General features: G+C 39.3%; 2 protein-coding genes across 4 annotated transcripts in view; one reads left to right on the forward strand and one right to left on the reverse strand.

Moving 5' to 3' along the window:
• PLEKHA5 (pleckstrin homology domain containing A5) overlaps nt 1-23,090 on the reverse strand; it is a 233,168-nt gene that overhangs the window by 128,699 nt on the left and 81,379 nt on the right. The gene's annotated exons all lie outside the window — the stretch shown is intronic.
• Nucleotides 3,974-5,079, forward strand: LOC130833883 (annexin A1-like). The gene has a single exon (XM_057703992.1). It carries the CDS (start codon nt 4,039-4,041, stop codon nt 5,077-5,079), a length of 1,041 nt encoding a protein of 346 aa, XP_057559975.1. The 5' UTR covers nt 3,974-4,038.

Here is a 23,090-nt window from a genome sequence, read left to right on the forward strand (position 1 = left end):
ACAATCAAAATAATCCCGTGAGTAGTTACATATAACAATATTGGGAAATGAAGTCCGGACTGGAAACATAAGAACCCAAGGTTATGGCTGGCACCGTAAAAGGTAACAGCAGCAGGCAGACAATGGGCAGGAGAGACAGGAGTCATACCTGCAGGCGACCATGACTTGGCCTCCCCTCCTCCCTCCCCGTTCTAGCAGTGGTCCCTGGGCCACAGCCAATTCCGTCGGTGAATCCCTTAGGCAGTCGAGGCTCCGCCCTTTTAGCTGAGACCCTCTAAGAATCACCCACAATAAGATATGGCCAATGTCATTCCCTTAGCTTTTTTCAAAGGCAGCTGTAACGAAAAGCTGTAGGAAGTTTGCCTGTTTGGCTGCAAAATTTTTGTAGAGTGCCCATTATACTATTAAGTGCTCCCAAATAAAAACTCACATGAGAAATTCTATTCAGGGAAAAACATGGCTTGTGGATGAACCGATAGGCATATTCTTTCTAACAGCACAGCGACTTACATTTCTGTTTTAGACTGGGAAAAACAGCTAAAAGTGGAGTTCAATTATAGGAACTCTATTGACTTTTACATTTTGCAAGTTTGCACTTGGTGATGTTCCTTAGTTTTGAACTTATCTTGTTTTATTTTACTGATCATATTGTCTTACTTTCTGTTATGTTTCCTAGAAAAAAACAATATAAATAAATCTAATTCATATCAAACATTATTATGCAATTTTTTCTAATACATCTTATTTATAAGTTGGGGACGAATCATTAAATTATCACGTTACCTTTGGAGACACAAATTTAGTCAGAAAATCAAAACCCAGCACATCTTTGAGCTATAATGCAGCTCTCCAGTAACAACTGCTTGGAACAGATTTCTCTACATTTGCTAAATAATTTGTGATTTCTTACAAATTGTGAAATGGATTTTTTAAAGGTGTCTCTGGGAATAGGATTGGTCTTGTATATGGATTATTAGGACATTTTTTCAGGATATGAATATACAGTTTCAAGCATAAACATGCTGTTGGAAATTTCAAATGTAACTTGAAGTGGGGGTGGGGTGGGGGTGGATCCAAACTACTTACATGCAACCCACACGTGCACACGCACACACGTGGCTAAAGTCTCAGCTATTAACGTGTCAGAGTCTATATTACCTTGGCCGTCTGTCTCTGCATGCTAGACAGCACGCAACACTCAATAAACAGTTACTAAATGTCTGGATTCTTTTACAGCTTCTATGTTATTGATAACTCATAACATATTTTTATATTTCACGTTAAAAAAAAAACTTTTGGCTAACCTAAACAAACTTAAACTGACAGGGATTTCAAGTATTACAAAAGAAGGGACGGACTAGTTTTTAGGAAGCAAATAAATTCTGGAGGAAAAAAGGAAGGGAAGGGGAGGGGAAGGGAAAGGAGGGGAGGGGACAGAAAGAAAAGAAAAATATTCCTGCTTTCAAATGAAAGGCAGCATCTACGTGGACAGACGGATATGATTAACAATTCCTGATTTCCTGCTTCAGATTTAACATCCCTTGGAGGCAACTGTTAAATTTGCTTTTACTTTCCCTTCGCAGCTACTCTAAAACCTTTTGTCATTCTCCTTAAGCCACCTACCCCATCCCTCCTGCGCCCCCAAGTAAACGTCTGTTGCCCTACAGCTCAAATCTGAATTTGAGTTACGTCCATGCTTACTTATTCCTTCAAGCCTTCAGAAGACGAGGTGCCTGCCCCCCATTGTATATCCTTGACCTGTTTTCTTCCCAAGTTCCCTGGGACCTTGTTCTAACAATGTGTCTTCTCTTTCCTGAATCTTCAATCGCCTCTCTCCTGGCTCCTGCTTTACCAGCTACAAAACACACTTTAGCGCGTTCTTTGATGCGTCCTGTCAATGAATTTCTCTTTTCTTTCTGGGCACAAAGACCAGCTCCCATTGGTTGGGCGCACTCTCCCCACCCCCTTCACTCCTCCACTGTCACCCCACGTCCATCCTCTCCCTAAGGGAAGGTCACTGATGTCTTCCTAAGGGACAAAGTCAAAGGCCGCTTCTTCGTCATCACTCAGAGGACTGATGTGCAGCGCCTGATACAGTCGGTGCTCCTGGTTTTTCTCATTTCACTCCTCTGCTTCTCTCCTGCTGACCCTTTCCACGAGGTCTCTCTGCCCCTCACCTAGACACGCGGTTTTCTTTTAGGTTCTACCTTTAATCCCCCTTCATTTACACCCCCCATGTTTAAGTGATTTAATTCAGTCTTTACTTAAGGACTCCAGTTATTGTTCAATAACTCTACTGGTGTTTTCACTAAACCAATACATTCTGACCTACATCTCTTGGTAGATATTTTCTCCCGCTTTGTGGGGCCCTATTACTCATTTGTGCTCTTTCAGCAAAAGGCACATCCTACCCATGTTTCAACCTTCAAAATGTCCAAACCTCTTTATCCCCACCTAAACCTGTTTCTCGTCTAAATTTCTCATCTCAAATATAATCCAAATGCTGCAGGGTGGCCCCTCCCCTCCCCCTTGCTCTCCCCTATCCCAGCTCATCGAACCCTAAGATTCTGCCTCCTTAACATGCACTGCACCAAACCTCTCTCCCTTTCTGCTGCCACAGTTTAAACCCGATGACGCTACTGGGACCGGCCCTCCTCACCACCTGAGCTCTCTCCCCGCGAAGAGCCCACCCCCAATCCTCTAGCAGCCCTGGAGTAACTGCTCCTTGGTCTTGCTGGTCACTCTGTTTTGACGGCGGCCCACCCCTGCTTTTCCGCCTAGCAAGTTCTGAATCATCCTTCAAAACCCAGCACAGACATCACGTGCTCTGGGGAGCCACCCGCGCTCTCAGATCCCTGGCAGGAGGGATCACTTCCTCCTCTGCGCCGCCTCACAGGCTGCACGCTTCTCTCACTGTCCTCAGTACACACCCCAGAGGAATCGCTTGCCCACCTTTGGAGATTAAGCTGCGTCTGGAATGTGTAAAGGCTCCTGTGTTTGTTTGTTTAATTCTTTGACAGAAATTATCTTTTTAGACCCTATTCCCCTCTACCGGTCAGATTAAGAGCTGTCTGAGGCTCACCAGAATCTAGCCCGGGGAACTGGAATAGTATCAAAAACATAAGAGTTCTTCAGCTTGGAGATGGAGAACTCTGAAGTTACCTAGATCTGTGTTTAAATCCTGGCTTCGGTACTTACTAGCTCGGAGAACTTCAAAGACTCTCTCTCAACATGTTTTCCTATTTCTGAAATGGGGATAATAACACCTTTCCCATAGACTGTTGTGAGGATTATATGAGATAACAGGCACTCAACAACTGCTAACATGAAGTATATGAAGTGTTCGGTGAATTTATGAACAGACTGATTACATAACATTTTGAAAGTTATCAATACTTAAGATTAAAACTAAACATGCAAGCACACTTTAATTTCTCAAAACCTACTTATCAATACATTTACATAAAAGTAGTAATTTAACAGATGCTTTACATACTTATTAAAACTAAACTTGAATTCTTTCTCTTTTGATTTTGGTTGATATTTTAAAATTTTCTAATCCTTGTAATGGAAAGAAGCATAAAACCACTAATTTCATCTATTTTCTCAAACTCAACATGACTGAGATTCAATTACTTCCTCTTTACTACTCAGTAACTCTGGTGCTTCAAAATGAAATTAAAAAGAAGTGACTGAAAGACAGACTGAGCTAACAGACATTAGCTAATAAGGGGAAAACTCACATAAATTAGATATGAAAAAGTCATTTCAAGTCAAGACAGCCATCATTCAATAGCATCAGGTTAAAAACTGAACATACAAAAATCAAGAGCCAGCAAAATATCAATATTAAAACATGATCATGAATGATTTTATGTTCTCCTTTTTACTTGTTCATTTTTTAAAAAATTTTCTACAATAAGCATGTATCAATTTTTTACAATAAAATAAAAAAAAAAAAATCTTGAGCCTGAACTGTTCTGAGAAGAATCTCTCTTTAGGTCTTTGGACGGAGGTGCAAAAAAACATCTTTCAAAAATGGCAATGGTATCTGAATTCCTGAAGCAGGCCTGGTTTACTGACAATGAAGAGCAGGAGTACACCAAAACTGTGAAAACATCCAAAGGTGGTCCTGGGTCAGCAGTGAGCCCCTATCCTACCTTCAATCCATCCTCGGATGCTGAGGCCTTGCATAAAGCAATCACAGTTAAAGGTGTGGATGAAGCAACCATCACTGAAATTCTGACTAAGAGAAACAATGCACAGCGTCAGCAGATCAAAGCAGCCTATCTTCAGGAAAAAGGAAAGCCCCTGGATGAAGCTCTGAAGAAAGCCCTCACAGGTCACCTTGAGGAAGCTGCTTTGGCTCTATTGAAAACTCCAGCCCAGTTTGACGCTGATGAGCTCCGTGCTGCCATGAAGGGCCTTGGAACTGATGAAGACACTCTGAATGAAATTCTGGCATCAAGAACTAACAGAGAAATCAGAGAAATTAACAGAGTCTATAGAGAGGAACTGAAGAGAGATCTGGCTAAAGACATCGCCGCAGACACATCTGGAGATTATGAGAAGGCTTTGCTTTCTCTTGCTAAGGGTGACCGATCTAAGGAGCTTGCCCTAAATGACGACTTGGCTGATACGGATGCCAGGGCCTTATATGAAGCAGGAGAAAGAAGAAAAGGGACAGATGTGAATGTGTTCACTACCATTCTGACCACCAGAAGCTATCCCCATCTTCGCAGAGTGTTTCAGAAGTATTCCAGGTACAGTAAGCATGACATGAACAAAGTTCTGGACCTGGAGTTGAAAGGTGACATCGAGAAATGCCTCACAGTTATTGTGAAGTGTGCTACAAGCAAACCACTGTTCTTTGCTGAGAAACTTCATCAGGCCATGAAGGGTGTTGGAACTCGTCATAAGATACTGATCAGGATTATGGGTTCCCGTTCTGAAATCGACATGAATGACATCAAAGCATGCTATCAGAAGCTGTATGTCATTTCTCTCTGCCAAGCCATCCTGGATGAAACTAAGGGAGATTATGAAAAAATCCTGGTGGCTTTCTGTGGAGGAAACTAAACATTGCATTGGTGATCTCAAGCTTTTTGATCAGAAGACTTTTTAATTATATCTTTTCATTCCATATCATAGAGTTTAATAGGAAAGTTTCTTCAACAGGAATATAGTTTAGTAACTCCTTCCTGGAAAATACAGCTTATAAATCATTTTTTTGTATTACAACTTTATATAATAAAGATAAGTTTTTAAAAAAATATATTTACTCCAAACTACAAAACCTCATAAAGAGGTTGTTCTAGTAACATTGCCTGAGAAAAATGTGTATGTCACAGAAAATAAAATGATTTTACAGGACAAAAAAAAAAAATCTTTTGGAAAATGCTCAAAATAAACCTGTCAGTGACAAGGTAGAATTATAATGTATAGTCCATATGGTATCTATTATGGAAGAAAATGTGTATACATGGGGGGTACACATACGGGGAAAAAAAATCTAGAAGACAGTATGTAAAAAATGTTCTTGGCTTCTCTGGTTGGTGAAATTACCAGTAGTTTTTATGGCCTTTATAGTGTTCTGTATTTTCTAATTTCTTTACGATGGTCTAGTATTACTTTAAAAAATAACAGTTTTTTGGATTCATATACCATAGAATTCAATCATTTAAATTGTACAACTGTTTTTAGACATTCACAAAATTGTGCAACTCTCACCATAATCAATTTTAGAACAGTTTTATCACTCCAAAAGAAAACCTGCATCTGTCAGCAGTCACTCATTACCTCCTCTCCCCAGCTCCTGGCAACCTCCCATCTATTTTCTGTCCCTACAGATTTGCCTATTCTGAATATTTCATATAAATCATATAATATGTGGTCCTCTGTGAATGACTTCTTTAGTATAATGTTTTCAAGGTTCATTCATGCTATAGCATGTATTAGTACTTCATTTCTTTTAATTTAATTTAATTTTTATTTTATTTATTTTTGGCTGTGTTGGGTCTTTGTTGCTGCATGCCGGCTTTCTCTAGCTGTGGCATAGGGGGGCTGCTTTTCTTTGTGGTGCACGTGCTTCTCATTGGGGTGGCTTCTTTTGTTGTGGAGCATGGGCTCTAGGTACACAGGTTTCAGTAGTTGTGGCACAGGGGCTCAGTAGTTGTGGCACACGGGCTTAGCTGCTCTGCGGCATATGGGATCTTCCCGGACCAGGGCTTGAACCCGTGTCCCCTGCACTGGCAGGCGGATTCCCATCCACTGCGCCACCAGGGAAGTCTAGTACTTCCTTTCTTTTTGTCACCAAGTAATATTCCACTATTTGGATAGAGTGCATTTTATCCCCTTACGAGCTGTCATTTGAGTTGTTTCCACTTTGAGGCTGTTCTGAATAATGCTGCTAGGAATGCTCATGTACGTGTTTTGTACACCCGTGTTTTCAAAATCTCTTGGATATACAAGGAGTGGAACTACCTGGTCATTTGGTAACTCCATGTTTAGCTTTTAGAGGAACTATTAAACTGGTTTTCAAAGCAGCTGCATCATTTTACATTCCCACTAGCGATGGAGGAGGGCTGTAATTTTCCCACATCATTGCCGACACATGTGTTACTGCCCATCTTTCTGATTACGGCTTTCCTAGTGGGTCTGAAGTGACAGCTCATTATGGATTTGATTTGTATTTCTGTGATGGCTAATGAGGTTTAGCATCTTTGCAGGTACTTCCTCTTCTTTGGCAAAGTGTTTATTCAGATCTTTTGCCCATTTTTAAATTGGGTTATTTATCTTTTTATGATTGAGTTGTGGGAGTTTTATAAAAAATTATTTTAGATACAAGTCTATCAGATACATGATTTGCAAAATGTTTGGTATTAATGTACAAAAAGGAAAAAGAACTCCATCTCTTCCAAAAATTCAGTTACCTGAATTAGCATGAAGACTGTGGTCAGGGCGTAAAACACAGCAATGACAATTATAAAACAACTTAATGTGTGAGCAGCATTTTATAATTTCCGACCTAATCCTCACGTGGATGGTAATAACTGGACTACTTCTGAAGCTGACAATCAAAGGCCAGCAGAGGTAAAGTGACATTCAAACTTTCTCCTGAGTTCGTTATTTTTTTCTATGTGTCATCTTTCTTATTTGTTTTAAATTAAAGTTTTCTCCCTGTATTGTTTTCAAATTTGTGAGCAAGTGGTCTTAATCTTTGTATGTTTAGACAGGAATTCCTCAAAGTCTAATAGGTAAGTAGGATTACTAACACCCAAATCTCTGGTACCTGGTTCAGGCCTTTGTCAGCTGTGAGATTACCCCTCTACACTCTGATGGTGTGAGAGATCTCACAGAAGGAACTGTGAAGCTTGGCACAGATTTGTAAGGGCCGACATGACAAAGGTGGAAGGTGAGTGTCCCGATGAACCCAGTTTGGCGGTGTGCTATGAGTTTTCTATGACTATTGTAACAAATGACCACAACACTGGTGGCTTAAAACAATAGAAACTTATTCTCTCACAGTTCTGGAGACCAGGAATCAGGCTGAAATCAGTTTCACTTCATCAAAATTGAGGTGTTGGCAGGGCCACCATCCCTCAGGAAGGCTCTAGAGGAGAATCGGCTCCTTCCTCTTCTAGATGCTGGTGCACCTGGCGTTCCTTGTGGCCCCATCACTCCATCTTTGCCTCTGGGGTCACACTGTCTTCTCCTCTTGTGCCTGAAATCTCCCCCCCGCCTGCCCTTATAAGGACACTTGCGATTATGTTTAGTCCCAGCCCCCACGATCCAGGTCCAGCTCCCCATCTCAAGGTACGAAATCTCTGCCATACAAGGTGACCTTCCGGGTTCCAGGGACTAGGACGGGATCAGTGTGCATCCATTGAGCCATGACTTAGCTGGGGGAGGGGAGGTTTTACACAACCCGAAAATAAAGTCCCTAAGTTGTGAAGGGGCAACTTCTACTACCTTCCTTTCTTTATACTCACAGTCCAGCTGTTTCACAAAAACTGCTCCTAGTTTCTATTCCAGCCCTAATGCTACCTCCAAATACTGCTCAAAGTCACCATCATAGTTACCTGCCCAAGCAGCTTCAATTACTCTTTTTTCTTTTTAAATAAATTTATTTACTTAGGTATTGGCTGCATTGGGTCTTTGTGGCTGCACACGGGCTTTCTCTAGTTGCGCCGAGTGGGAGCTACCCTTCACTGTGGTGCGTGGGCTCCTCATTGCGGTGGCTTCTCTTGCTGTGGAGCATGGGCTCTAGGCACACGGGCTTCAGCAGTTGAGGCACACGGGCTCTAGAGCACCGGTTTAGTTGCTCCGAGGCATGTGGGATCTTCCTGGCCTAGGAATCGAACCCACGTCCCCTGCACTGGCAGGTGGATCTTAATCACTGCGCCACCTAGGAAGTCCCTCGATTACTCTTGAGAACAGTTTTACACAGAGGAAAACACTATCGAAGATTCAAATTTGTTACAATAAAAAACATAGGAGGAAAAAAGAGAAACAATAACGTTGTTATCTCCAAGTTATTTATAAATATATGATACAAATTTAACATTAAAAGACGAATTAGGTATTTAATATTAAATCACTCCTCATTACCCCAAAATAATTGAAATGTACAATGCAGTCATAAGTGGTACACATGCAGTACAAGCTTTAAAATGTACTGGCAATTTCTTTCCTCTTATAGTAGACAGTGAGTATATGGGCATTTTTACCCTTATCCTTTGTAGGTCTGTAATATTTTTACAATGTTATTTTACAATTTTTAAGTATTAAAAAAGAAAAAGTTTACAACGTAGTCTTCCTCCATAAGCCCTAAAAAGCATCCAAAGCACTAAGCTTCGTGTTGATGCCTAGAATTACATCAGTAACTCTATCACACGCCATTGTTAAAATCTATAAACCGGTTAATTCTTTGGTTATGTAAAAGACTCTTGCTTCCTTATCAACTATTTAGGGAAGTGGAGAAAAGGTGAGTAGTGAAAATGAGAACATCTCTGACCAACCAGGAAACACATACGCTGATTAAGTTTCCCAATCTTCACATCCTTTGCCCTACAACTTCTATTTTTTGATACGGAAAGATTTTTGCACTATTTACTAAGATTAAGTTATCCCTCTCCCAGATGGATTTTGTTGGCTAGATGTTAACTGCCGCAATTCTCCCTTTCTTGCCATAAGCAACTTGGCCTCAAAGCAAAGAGATGTTTCTGAAATACTTATAAAATCGCTTTTGGTAGACAAAAATCATATTTTCTCATTGACTTACACTGTAATTTCAGAGATTTATTCTTAAGGAAAAAGTAGAGCTCCAAGAAAAATTTATGCTTATATCTAAAGCATACTTTCCTTTCTGACAGAAAAAAAAATTTCTATCATAGTTCATTGAAGCTATTTAAAAAACCCCAGAGATGTGTGCTAAGCAAGCAGACAAGCTGTCTAGCAGACACGAAGAAGGCTGGAGGAGATCTTGATCTCTAACTCTGAACCTCTTCCACTGGAAATCATCCATGCTAAACGGTGGCTTCGGGCAGGGGGAGCTCCATCTGTATTAAGTAAGTCACAGATCCTCTGTTCTAGACTTGTGACTTGCTATCTTTACCAAGTAGATTTTAAACTTATACTTGAAAAAATGGCAGAAGTAAAAATCTCAGAATACTTGCAGGATTTTACTAAGACATGTATTTTTCATTAAAGGTTCTCTAAACTGCATATTCAATGTCTGGTCCTTTACAGTGGAGTAAATATGGCTACTAAACCACCAAAATACCAATTCTACACTAGGCTTAAGAAGAAACTTGGTCTATCTCCATTATCAGAAACCAACAAGACTGACATTCCATCTGCAGAGCATCCTAGGGCAAAGCAACCAAGCCCATCTCAGGCTCCTAAGTAGCTCAGGTAGGAGTCCTCGCCCCCAGATCCAGTAACATTTGGACCCTCCATTCTCAGAATACAATAATAGGATTCAAGAACATGTATACTTGTTAGGTTAAAGCAAGAAAAACCACAGTTTAAATTAATTTCAAATTTAACACAGGTGCCAGGATAAGAGCCTAAACTGCTAGCCAAATTAAACTCTCAATTTTTCAAAACAAAATAAAGACAAAGAGCCCCTAAAGTAAGTGGGTGGGCCAGGGGAGCAGCCAACAGGTGTTCTATTGAAGAGGCAGATGGCTTGAGACTCCAGTAAACTAAAAGCCACTCTGTAGCCTCCCTGGCAGCATCTGGGATAATGGGAAAGAAATAGCATGTCGTCATGAGGGAGGAGAAAAAGCTTACAAATTCAGTTCAGGGCCAGTGGGCTAGGGTTGCTGAGGAGGAATCATCCTGAGGTTATTATTACAGTACACTGTAATTCAAACCGTTTTAAGGCTTAACCCCCAAGAAAAATGTATGGCAGATTTGGCAAGGAGGGCATGTCCACAGCTAGTCAGTCGAACGAAACGAAGACATTCTAGAAACTGTAGAGCCTGAGGTGGTTTGTTTGCACTCAAACATTAAGCTTGAGATGGGTGGGAGGAGGATATTTCTGTCTGGAAATGGTGTGAGGCTATTGCTATTGTTGAGGTTATTATTTTTAACGTTTATTCTGACCTATGGTTCTTTTCATTTTTCAAGCCCATGACGCCTGACGAAACACAGGTTACACAGAGCTGAAAATGTTTAGGGTAAGTCAGGAAAGGCCGAGCCCATGCATGTGGCTACCTGCAGGGCTCTCTCGTCTGTGCCAGGTGAGAGCAGAGATCTGGGTGAGCGAATCCAGGATTAATGGGGAGAAAGAGCAAAACGAATCTAAGAAACAGAAATACTGAAATGTGATTTCTGGACCAAATGTCTGAGCTATAAATACAAGCAAGTACTGAAGGTTGCTAAGAAGGATCCAGATGAGAAAAGAACCACTAAGTTGGGAACTGCAATCAAGACAGGTTGTTGAAAACCTGAAATGCAGCAGGTAATGTGGGCACCATCAATAAAACACTGAGGAAACGGCAGGCTGAGGGTAAATTTATGTGAATCTGCGGAGGGTTTAGTGACCACCTATTAAGGCCCTAATTAAAGAGTTAGGTTATGTCATGTCAGGTTAAGTAATGGGATTGCATACACATATACCTTTTTTTTTTTTTAGCTCTTTATTGGATACATATACTTTTGATGCACATATCCTAAATTATTTATGCCCCCGAGCTCTTGTTAAAAGTTTTATAATGAGTTAGTTAACTGACCTTGAATTTGCCAGAAAGCCAGGGTTAGAAGAAATGTGCTAGAGAGAAGCTAGTGTATAATGGCCATGGCCCTAAAGACACAGTATTTGAGGTGTTGCTCCAATGCCAACCCATGCACCCATTCATTCTCTGAAAGCTGAACAACTCTGCTCTATAAGGACTATGTCGGGCCGGATTTCATCACATTTTCAATGGATGGGCCGTAGAGTTCCAGAATTCCTGGCTATAAGTAATTATAAAATTCAAACAAGGTCAACAAAGAATTGTTTACAGTTAAAAAAACAGTCCCTATCTATTCATATTATTGGCTCATATGGTGATTAATTACATAACAGAGTCTGATAATTTTAATGTTTCTTAAACAATAACAGTGTGAAAAGGGTTTTGTTTTTAAAAAACAGCAAGTTTCACAAAAACAAAGAACAAAAAATCAAAATATAAGCTATTAAATAGGTTATTCTTTGATAATGATTGAAAAATATGAGAAGGAAAAAAATTTAATTCAATAAACATTTAGTAAGTGTCAACTGTGCACCAGGTATACTTTGGTTTCCACTAATTTAAGAGTTCAAACTTCGCTAAGTGTGATTTTATTTATTTAACATTGTTTATATACTAACAGAAACAAATTTGAGGTTTTTTTTTTAGATAAAATATTTATCACTTTGTCTACGAGGTCAAACACACTTGGAACATAACAGGTATTTAGCAATTACTCTACAGAAGTTGGCTAAGCAATTGAGACACTTTTAACATTTTATCACGTATGGATTCTGGTTTAAAAAATATATTATTGTAAAGAGATTCTAAGTATTTTATTATTTATAAATCAGTATACTTCTATGAATCTGATATTCCAGACAGCTGATAGGTAATATTTTGAAAAAACTTTAATACAGAAAATATGTAATTGGAGAGGAAATTAAGGAGACACATTTATTCAACATCTACTTTGTGACTAACATTATGCTAGGTTATTTTTATAAAAATTTAATTCCCATAAATCTAAAAGAAAAGTATTGACACTTCTGTTTACTATTGAAAACACAGAGACCAGAGAAATGCAGATACTTGCCTACAGTTACAAGGCAAAAGCTAGATTAGAACCCAGGCCCACCAGATTATAAATACCAGTTATTTCACAAATCATATTTTAAAAATTAATTTGTTTCTCCATGGGACTAATATAGGAGTAACTTTAAGAGACTGAATGAGAACTTGTGAGAATTATCAAAATCTTTATTTGGTCATATTGTGCCCCAAATCCTGCAGAGAGTATTCACTGCCTATACTTCTAGCGTTTGGGGCTTTTAAAAATGTAATTTTAGCTTACATCACCATTTCTATCACCAAATTTAATCATATCCTATAAATCCCATTTACATTGTAATTCTAAGATGGTTCTTCCAAATACAAAATGAGAAAAGAATTGAGGTAATTTTCTGGAAGATACATGCAAACCCATAATTCTTCCCTCACTTTACCAAATATTTCAATATAAGAAATATACATTCAGAATTAATGTCTGCTAAATGTCTAATACCATGTATTGGTTTTTCTTTTCAAAAGTAAACCATATTCCAAAGGAAAAAGTTCTGAATGTTAAAGGCCAAGAAGTTGTGCTATAAACAAACCCTTCTGGCCCACAGTTACCCAAACTTACTTGACCACTGGCCCCATTTTCAAGTGACACCCCTCAGGACCTCTAAGCAATACTGAACTTCATAAAAGCCAGGGAAATAAATGCTCCTTAACTGGCAGATGTTAAATTAAATAAATGAGTACATGAACTCAATGATTTGGAAATGAACAAAATATACAGGTACGTGCTTAATCTTTAGAAACCTGGCAAAGAAATCCTTGTCATCAGTAATTTTTCTTTTCATAGTCCCCTCTTTTCATTTCCCAGTATTTCTTAGTATTTTTCTTGAACAGATCTTCTACTGATTATACATTTCGCTTCTATTGAAGGCCTATGATTAGAGGTAAATGGGACTAAGTACGTAGGAGAAAACAGTGTAAAGTATCATTTTGCCATGAAAATTTCATGATTATTTCATGAGTAAATATGGGGGGAAAAGTTAAAATTTGTAATCTTCTAATTATATAATATACATGGAATATGTATTTCTGAAAAATTCAAAGACCACAGAACTTATACATCTGAAATATTTTTAATTAAAAAAGGAAACAGCTGACAGGATTCTGTAAAAGCAATACTTGCTTCTTTTCCCAAGTCATCTGTGAATGTCTTACAGCCCTCATGAATCTTTGCAATAGTCCAAGAAATCATCTTATTACTTTAGAAACCTTAAATGAACTTCCAATTACCATAGTAAAATATTTTATTAAAAATAAGGGGAAATAAACAGGGTGTATATGCCACCCAAAGGCACACAAGTGAGTCAGTATTTAGAAGGGGGATAGATTGCTTGAGTGCTGTTACCCAGTCCTCACCTCTCACTGCTAACCCTCCCTTTTCCATGAATATACAAGGTGAAGTATACGCCCACCTCCTTCACATATGCCAATCCTGGAAAATGGCATAGTGGGGGCAGTTCTCAAAATAAAGATATTTTAGGAAAGCATCACATAATTGCCTGGCATTTGAAGGCACTAAGCTTTTAGTATTCTCTTCCTATCCCTCCCACCCGCCTGCCGTTTTTCTAGAGCTCTTTAATGCACCTTCTATACCTCAAATTCCCTACCTGACATTTCTGTTTACTCACAAACATGATTTTCCCCCAAGGAAATAAATATGGTAATTTTATGCTTTTCCTTCAAATCTTCAAAAATACAACGGTTTATCTTGAGCAGAGGATGCAATTTTAATTTCTGGGAGAATACCCTGAAGATCTGCTTGCCAAGCTTATCTATTATAAATATATAATCAAAATCATGTTCATTAGGAAATAATTTATAGATTTTAAATGCTGCTTGATATTATGAGAAGATAATACGAAAAAAAAAATTGCAAACAAAAAACTCCGCCCTTTAACGTCATGGTAAAACATGAACATGTTGGATAACAAAAATAATCACAAAACATGTAAGGAAGATTACCTGCCTAGCAATCACCATACGATGAGCTCAAGTGAGAAAAGCCCCAAACGGCAAAACTATTATTGCACTCCCAACACTTCTGTAGCTAATTCAATCACTAAAACAGAACAAATTCCAAATATGAATCCTGAATAACTGTAACATATTTTACAAAGTGTTGTCAATCTCTTTTTATTTTAGAGTATTTTAAATAACCAATTATATTACAAGGCCAATTTATTTTTGAACCACCTATGTCAGAGCACGGACATATTACCACAACAGAGCCTCTCATCTCTTTAAAGAATTCCTCCTCTTATGCTATTACTTTATTAGATACAGTTTTTTTAAATTCTTGCTCTTACGCGAAATTCTTGCTCTTAGGCTACTACTTTATTAGATACAGTTTAAAAATGTGAAAGCAAAAATTACAATTTAATTAGTATACAAGAACAAAAATGTTAAACTGTCCACACAGGCAAATCCTGAACTCCCTTAGCACACACAACTCTGCCAGCGTTACTCAGCACCAGTGAGCAAATGAAATGTGTGGAGAACATGGAGGAGCATCACCACAGCAATTTATGAACTTGTCACCTCAGGAATACACTGAAAATATTTCAAAAGACTGAGATTGGACAGCAGAAACAATCTTCTCCCAGTCTCAGCGAAGTTACTTGCTACATAAAGCTTCATCTTAGTACAAAACAAGCAGCAGATATAAGTAGAGACAGAGCCTTGCTAGGAATTACAGAATAGAACAAAATAGGTAATTAACTCACCAAATAGCCTTTTGCTAAAAAGCTGCATTCTTTTCTTTGTCTCAGGCCTCCGGTTTCCAAAGACAAATTACATGCTCTCTGACAGAATGACGACAAAAGGGCACACCGTGATCTCTTTTCTGCTATTTCCACTAGAAGAAAACTGAACCACACTGCAGCCTCCAAGAATAAGTACTTCATACGAGCATGCTCAGTATCTAATTTAAATGACTTGGTATTTCTTGTCGGCATGTGATGGCCTACTTACTTCCAAACAAACTCCAAGAGCTGCAAATTTAATCGAAGGTCATTTACTGCAATAAACTAAACAGAACCACCAGATGATAACTGATTTGTTTTTTAACTTCATGATTTTTGTGGTTCATTTAACTTGATCTGACTGGAAATGATTATTTCTATACTTTTATTCAAACAAGTCCTTAATATTTCATTAACTATGTCCACATAAGCATCCAAAATGCTGGAATGAACTGGAAATTTCAAGACATCCACGATGTGATCCTCAAAAATAAATCTGACCACTGATAAATTAAGCAAACTATAAGCCATTCATACTGCACTTTTTAACCTCTTATTCAGTCCTCTTGCCTACTCATTAAATAAAACCACCTACAAACTATCTAGTAATATTTTAATTTCCCCTTTGGAAATATCAGCAAACTGGTATGTTCAGTATGTTTATTAAAAACATCTGCTATCTTCAAACTACAGCAAATAGGATTTTTCTCACCTATAGATTACACATTATATAACAGAGTATATACTTATATAAAACAGACCTCACCCAAATGTTGACAAAGTTTCAAATAGGACTTAAGGGTTTTTTTTTTTTGCATTTTCAAGAACTTTTTTTACCAAAACGCCACACAACCACACACACACAGATCAACCAAATAGTTGGCATATGTATGTTTATGTCGCCAAATAACTAATTTGCCTGGTTTGTTGAGTACCTTGCTGCAGAGACCATTCACTTTCACATGATGGAAATATGGTCAAGAAGCTTATCCTCTGCTCACTATGACCAGTTCAGTCTTCCAGAAACAGAAACCTAGCACAGCAGATACAGCCCCACCAAACCAACCAGACAATTCTCGAATGTCCACTTCCCATTTTCACCTTGGGCAGACATGCAAAAATAGGAAGGGTCCACACACTTGACACACACCCAGCCTGGGACAGCAAACCACCCACAGCGGGGCTGACCTTTAGATGCGCCCATGTGCTAATTTATGATTTTCCTTTCTTTTCACAACCCTTCTGGGTTACTTTTGCCACCTCCCTGTTGTAAACTACCTATCCCCCAGCCCCTACAAAGTCTCACTTTGTGAACAGCAGCCTTGCCTCTCTCCATGCCTACCCCCAAATGAATGTGGAAGGCCTGGGAAAGTAAGAAGGCACAGGAAACAGACAAATTCCACAGCAGCAGCTGAGATAAGGTCCCTCATAGATGGTGCAAGGAGATCTTTAAAGGTTCAGAGGTTGTAAAAAATAAAATGTTAAAGCTTTGAAACAAAACAACACAGAAAACTACTAATGGAACCACATTTAATTCCAATACATTTCTAGAAAATAAAGGTGTTAAGTTCAAAGAAAATTACCAACACACCAGTTTCTTTGGCATTCTACCAAAGCAACTCATTCTTTTTTTTTTTAATTTATTTATTTATATATTTATTTATTTTATTGGCTGTGTTGGGTCTTCGTTGCTGCACACGGACTTTCTCTAGTTGTGGTGAGCGGGGGCTACTCTTCATTGTGGTGTGCAGGCTTCTCACTGCCGTGGCTTCTCTTGTTGTAGAGCACAGGCTGTAGGCGCATGGGCTTCAGTAGTTGCGGCACATGGGCTCAATAGTTGTGGCTCATGGGCTCTATAGCGCAGGCTCATTTGTTGTGGCTCCCGGGCTTAGTTGCTCCACGGCATGTGGTATCTTCCTGGGGCAGGGATCGAACCCGTGTTCCCTGCATTGGCAGACGGATTCTTACCCACTGCGCCACCTAGGAAGTCCCCAAAGCAACTCATTCTTATTGGTAAAGGAAAAATTTGGTAAGAACAACTACAAGGTCTGTGGGTGCTGTGTGTTACATAAACATTCTATCTTTAACGAAAAAGCACAGGAAGTGAAGGAACACAAATTATCAACAAGGCTCAATATGCATATGTTTTAAGTACTGTAAAGTCTGGTTAAGTTCTGTGTACTGTACATGTCAGGGTGAGGATTCTGTAGAAAGAGTAAGTTACCTAAAGCACTCAAGGAAAGCGCTATGATTCCTGAACGAGAAGGAAAAGTTCTTCACTGAAAACTAGCAAATGAAAAAAATCTATATATGAGACATGGCACAAGGAAATGCAGAGTGGAAATAAAAAACAAGAAGGACTAACCATCTCTAGAGACAAAGCAAGAGAACAAATAACTAAGGTAAGATCACCACAGCAGAAGAAAGGTTCCTCCGTGTTCTGGAGAGTTTGCAGGGAAGACAGAAAGCATTCTGATGAGGGGAAGTTTGAAGAGGTTTTGCAAGGGGGTTAATGTTTTGAAATGCCTAGATGAATACTGAGGATCTGGCCCAGAAAGGAGAGGGAAGGAAGAAGAAACGGCCAGGCCAGGGACTGGGAGAGAGGACGGCAGAGGACTTGGGAACTGGTGCGGGGACCAGAAACTGTCATCAATGGGATGAGAGAAAAGAGGAAAAAGAAGATAATTATTTTGGGATGGTACTTGGAAGCAGATGGCAAGAAGAACTTTATACTCTGGATAATGGAAGAGTTAGGGTCATGTGTTAAAAAGCAGAACAGAAGAGTCAACTTTGGAAAGACAGGCAGATACAAAAACAAGGGAAAGAGGCATTTATTTTCCAGCACAAGGCAAAGTACATCCCTTTTCAAAGGCACATTCTGAATTCTTCCCTATCAGTTAACAGCTCTTCAACTTGAATTTCCTCTCTCCTAACCATTCAACCTTAGCATTCTGATTCAAATTTGAAGTCATCTTGTAATTACATGTATCCTCTGATTTTACCTAGAGGTCCTGTTTTTTTCTTCTTCTTCTTTTAAATCTCTCTCTCTCATCACTCATTGATTAATCTACTTGCTTACGCTTTCTCTACCTACGCAACCTGATAAAAAGTTTCCCAAATGCTACCCTGATAAGAATGGATGAATCTGTAAAAATTCAACAAACGATATGACCTATTTCTATGACGAGTGGGTAACCTCTGAAGACTGTACACAGTTCTAGCGCATTTCACTGCACATACACACCGAGAGGTTGCATGAATCTCTCTGTGTAATAAACATACCTGGCATTCATTCATTCCTAACTGCAGAGAGGGGCAGGGAGGAGGGAGAATGGAAATGAACATATGAGCCTTATATTGCAATTTCTTGTCGTTTTGGTTTTTACCAGAGGGTCACAGCAGAATCGTTTGCATACCTAAAACACACTCAAGCACACACATTCAAGGTCCAAAAATCTTTCAATCTGACCACTCGGTGTGGGGGGCAGACATTATGAAGAAGCTCCCTACATGATTTTTGAGGTTCCTCTGGTTAAGAGCCACTGTTTGAGGTACCCATGAGTTTATAGGGTGAGATGGACACAAATAATTGAAAGCCAATGACAAAGACAGGGAAGGGAGTAAGATAAGGATACAATAGTTGTGCACGATTTACAGATCAGTTAATATTTGAGGAGGACTGGCAGGAAGAATAGAGATGCTCTGGTACAAAAAGACAGATGGATACTTCAGAGGATCTTTCAGAGCAAACAAAGGAACAACGCGGGCAAGGCAGAAAGCCAGGGCAGAGGCATACTGTGTGGGCAAAGGCAGTTCCCGTGTGCACACGGCGCAGGGGCAGTAAAGCAGAAAGAGGCCAGCGAGGCACATGGACAGTTTATGAAAGACTTTATAAGTAATTCTGGAATGTACTAAACAGATGAATGAACACAGTTATCACTGCTAGCTCTTCAGAGACACTTTTTTTTTTTTTTTTTTTGCCGTGCCATGCGGCTTGAGGGACCTTAGTTCCCCAACCAAGGACTGAACCTGGGCCCTCAACAGCTGAAAGCGCAGATACCTAACCACTGGACCGCAAGGGAATTCTCACAAAGTAATTTTAAATAGTGCAATGATATGGTCCTATTTATGTTTTTAAATACATGGCTGATGGCAACTCGTGAAAAATGGATGAGGGAAGGGAGATTAATGGCTGGGGACTGATGGTTATGAGAATTAGAGAGAGATTCTAAAGTAGTACTGTATGGGGAGTACTGGAGAGGAAATAATAAATTTGATAAAATTTAAGGACAGGATGAATAGGATATGGTGCTGGACTGGATGGAGCAGTCAAACAGATGGACAAGTAGAGTACAACTACAGGGATTCTGGTTGGGGCAAGTGGGTGCAATGAGGCGACTAACTCAGCCAGAGAAGACAGATGCAAAAGACAGGAGGGCAGGTTGCATCTCAGGGAGGGTGAGTTCAGCAGGAGGAGAGCGGACATGAAGCAGAGTTGGCGCAGTTTGAAACTGGTGGAGTTTAGCATCTTGACAGCTACCTGATGAGATCTACTATTGGCTGATGGAAATATACACCTGGGGTTCAAAAAAGGGATCAAAGCCAAAGATACAGATCTACAGAAGAAGAAGGGAAGCCATATAAAGAACCTGAGAAGGGAGGTCGGAATGGCAGAACCACCCATGGAGGAAATAATATGGAGTAATACGGAGGAATCCAAGGAAGGAAACTTCAAGAAAGTGGCCAGACCGTCACAGACAGGATGGTCCGTGATGACTAGAAAAGGCCAATGGACGTATCCATCGAACACCACTACAAAACCCGTGCACACTGTTTTAACAGCACTGTGGGGTCAAAAATCAGCTTAGGAAAGGCTCAGGTGGGACTGAGTCCTAAAGAGACTTAATAACAGGTATATTTATTGAGGGCTTACTCTTTGCCAGACACTGCACTACACACTTTACATGGGTTGTATCATTTGCCCTTGCAACAATGTTATGTGATCACTTTATTTGAAATCTCAAATAGAGATGAGAAAATAAAGGCAAAGAGCTTTGTTAATTGTCTTTTCCAAGCTCACACAGCTAGAAAGTGGTGCAGCTGTGCTATGATTCCCTAGTTGGTGTGTTCACCAGGACCTTGCTACACTAACTCAACTGCTGGGATGCTAAAAAAGCAAGCAAGCAAGTAAGCAAGCAATAAATAACACAGAATGTTAAAAACATATGGTTTCATTTAATATTCACAACATCCCTATGCAAGAGATCAATTATTATTCTACCTATTTTACAGATCTGGAGACTGAGGCTCAGGAGGCTTACCCAGTGTCACTGATAATCAGTACAGGAATTTGGATCCTAAATTTTGGACCCCAAAACCCATGATCTGAATGAGATCTAAAGGGCAGTAAGCTTATGAAGAAGGCAGAATTATAAAAAAAGAAAAAAGGATTTTTCAATAGCTGAGGCACCATGGAAAGAGGCAGGGGAAGAGAGGAGAGTAACCGTGAAGAGGAGAAATGATAGTTAATGGGGAAGCAACGAACACGAGGCAAGGAGGACTGCACTAGTTTCTATTTAGTTTTATTGAAGTTAAACTTACATTCATAAAACTCATACCTGGTAATTGCATAATTCAATGACTTTGAATAAATTTACAGGTCGTGCAACCATTACTGCATCCACTTTCAGAACATTTCCATCATGTCTAAAAATTCCCTCCTGCCCCATCTGCAGTCTATCCCCATTTCCACCCCCAGCCCCAAGCAACAGGCTCTTGAAGACGAGAAATAAACCACAAGTTAGAAACAGCTGTGGCCCCCACTGTCACCACTTCCTTCTTTGGAACAAATGGATGATACTCCTCAGTACAACACAGTAACAATCAGTCATAGGTTCTGACTATATATCTTGTTGGTAAAAGGTTCCTACTTACATTTTATTGCTTTCCAACTCAAAGATCTTCAGAGCATATTAAGGAGAAAAAAGTAGAAGCACTGTGACTTTTTAAAATATGCAATCTTAATAACTAATACAATTGGGATTTTTTGTTTTTTAAATATATAGCAAGAAAGTAAGCCCAGGCAATGTACAATAATAATTTAAAAAAAAAAGTTAACATGAAGAGTCTCTACAAAATCTGCGGCATATATTTGCAAAAATCTTTGGTAAAGGAATACCTTCTGCACAATAATTTGTTATTGTCTGACAAAGGAAGAACTGCAAATTTTAAAATATACTTTCATAAGATAAACTTAAATATCCCAGTGACTTTTACTGCAGTGATAAACAATTAGCATCTACTTAGCATGTGGCAAGATAATGAACAGACCTAATTATACATTATTTTGGCATTCAAACTGTCTCTTGCTATCAACAATGCTTAAGGCTATAAGAAAATCTCTTGTGCTTTACTAGAAAAACAAAAGTGAATGTAAATTTTTGTTTCTAAATAAAGACATAAGAGAAAACTATTTAAAAAAATACTGTATTGTGTAAATGAAAAGAAAAAATAAGGGTGGGACAGAACTATTTTCTGCTTTCCACTAAGAAACAGAACATAAGTATTTCTTACTGTTTCTTCCCCCAAAATCAGAATAGTCAATTTCTTTCCATTCTGCCTAAGCATTCTTAGTCAATTAGTTAAAGTATTATCATAAGTATTAAAGAAATTTATAACTTAAAAAAGCAATTTGTTCCCTTTGTTCATTCATTCATTTTACAGATATTTATTTTTAATGAGATTTCTTATTTGATAAATCTGACATGTTACATTTTGTAAATTTAAGGTGCACATCATGTTACTTTGATACATTTACATATTGTACTATGACTGTCACAGAAGCAATACTTATCACATCACATCATTACAGGGCAATATTACTGCCTGTATTCTTTATACTCACAAATATTTATCAAGCATCAACTCTGTGCCAGGCACTGTTGTACGTATTAGGGATACAGCAGTAAACAGGTCTGTGCTCTTACGGAGCTCACACGCTCCTGAGGAAGAAGCTCAATAAACAAAGAATGTACCACATCCCCTCGGGATCCACCTGGGATTGCTGTCAGGATCCCCCATGGACACCAAAATCTGCGGATGCTCAAGTGTCACAGGGAAGAGCTAAATCAGACTCCATGTTCGATCTGTTTCTTTGACTTTAACCTTTGCTTTTCGCTGCTTTGGTTATTATAATCATACACAATGGCCTGCCTCAGAGAACCCTACCCACCTGTGAATGGCTGCAGAAAAGAAGAAATGAACACATCCCCTCACCAAGGCTGCTCATTCCAGATGTTTTGCCAAACGGAAAGCCCTTCTTACTCTCCTTCCCTGCGCCTCTCCCTCTCTATTCTGCCTTTTCACTTTACTTCCTCACGGTCTCTCCCTCTCTGATTCTATAAAAGAAACTGGCATCCAGACACTGAGAAAATGGTTTTTTGGAGACACTCGTTTGCCATCTTCTAGGTCTGCTGGCTTTTTGCATAAAGTCGTATCCCTTGCTCAATACCTCGTCTCCGATTCACTGGCCTGTCAGTGAGCAGAGTGAGCTTGGATGCGGTAACACAAGTACCTTATATGAAGTGGCGCAGTATCTGTATATAACCTACCCCGTATACTTTAAATCATCTCTAGGTTACTTATAATACTTAATACAATGTAAATGCTATGTAAATAGTTGCTGGTGCAAGACAAATTCCAGTGCTGTGTTTTGGAACTTTCTGGAATTTTTTTTTTTAAAACATCTTGGATCTGTGGTTGGTTGGGTCTGAGGATGCAGAACCACGGCTACGGAGGGCTGACTACAAGACCCTGGGAGAGGGTTATGCCAAGAACTACGACAGGTGACGGAGTGAAGGATGCATGGCCAAGAAAAGTCCTGAGGAGGCGACATGTAAGCACTGGCTTAAACTGGCAGAGAAGGGGGAAAAGAAACCCAGAGAGTGGATAGTGTAAAGGCTCCGAGGCCGCCATACCTAAAGAAAAGAAAGAAGGCCCGAGTGACTGG

This window comes from Hippopotamus amphibius, chromosome 12, assembly GCF_030028045.1.
Source record: "Hippopotamus amphibius kiboko isolate mHipAmp2 chromosome 12, mHipAmp2.hap2, whole genome shotgun sequence".
NCBI lineage: Eukaryota > Metazoa > Chordata > Mammalia > Artiodactyla > Hippopotamidae > Hippopotamus > Hippopotamus amphibius.

What these genes read in the sequence shown, in the direction of transcription:
- LOC130833883 (XM_057703992.1), top strand. Translation starts at nt 4,039, where the DNA reads ATGGCAATGGTATCTGAATTCCTGAAGCAGGCCTGGTTTACTGACAAT.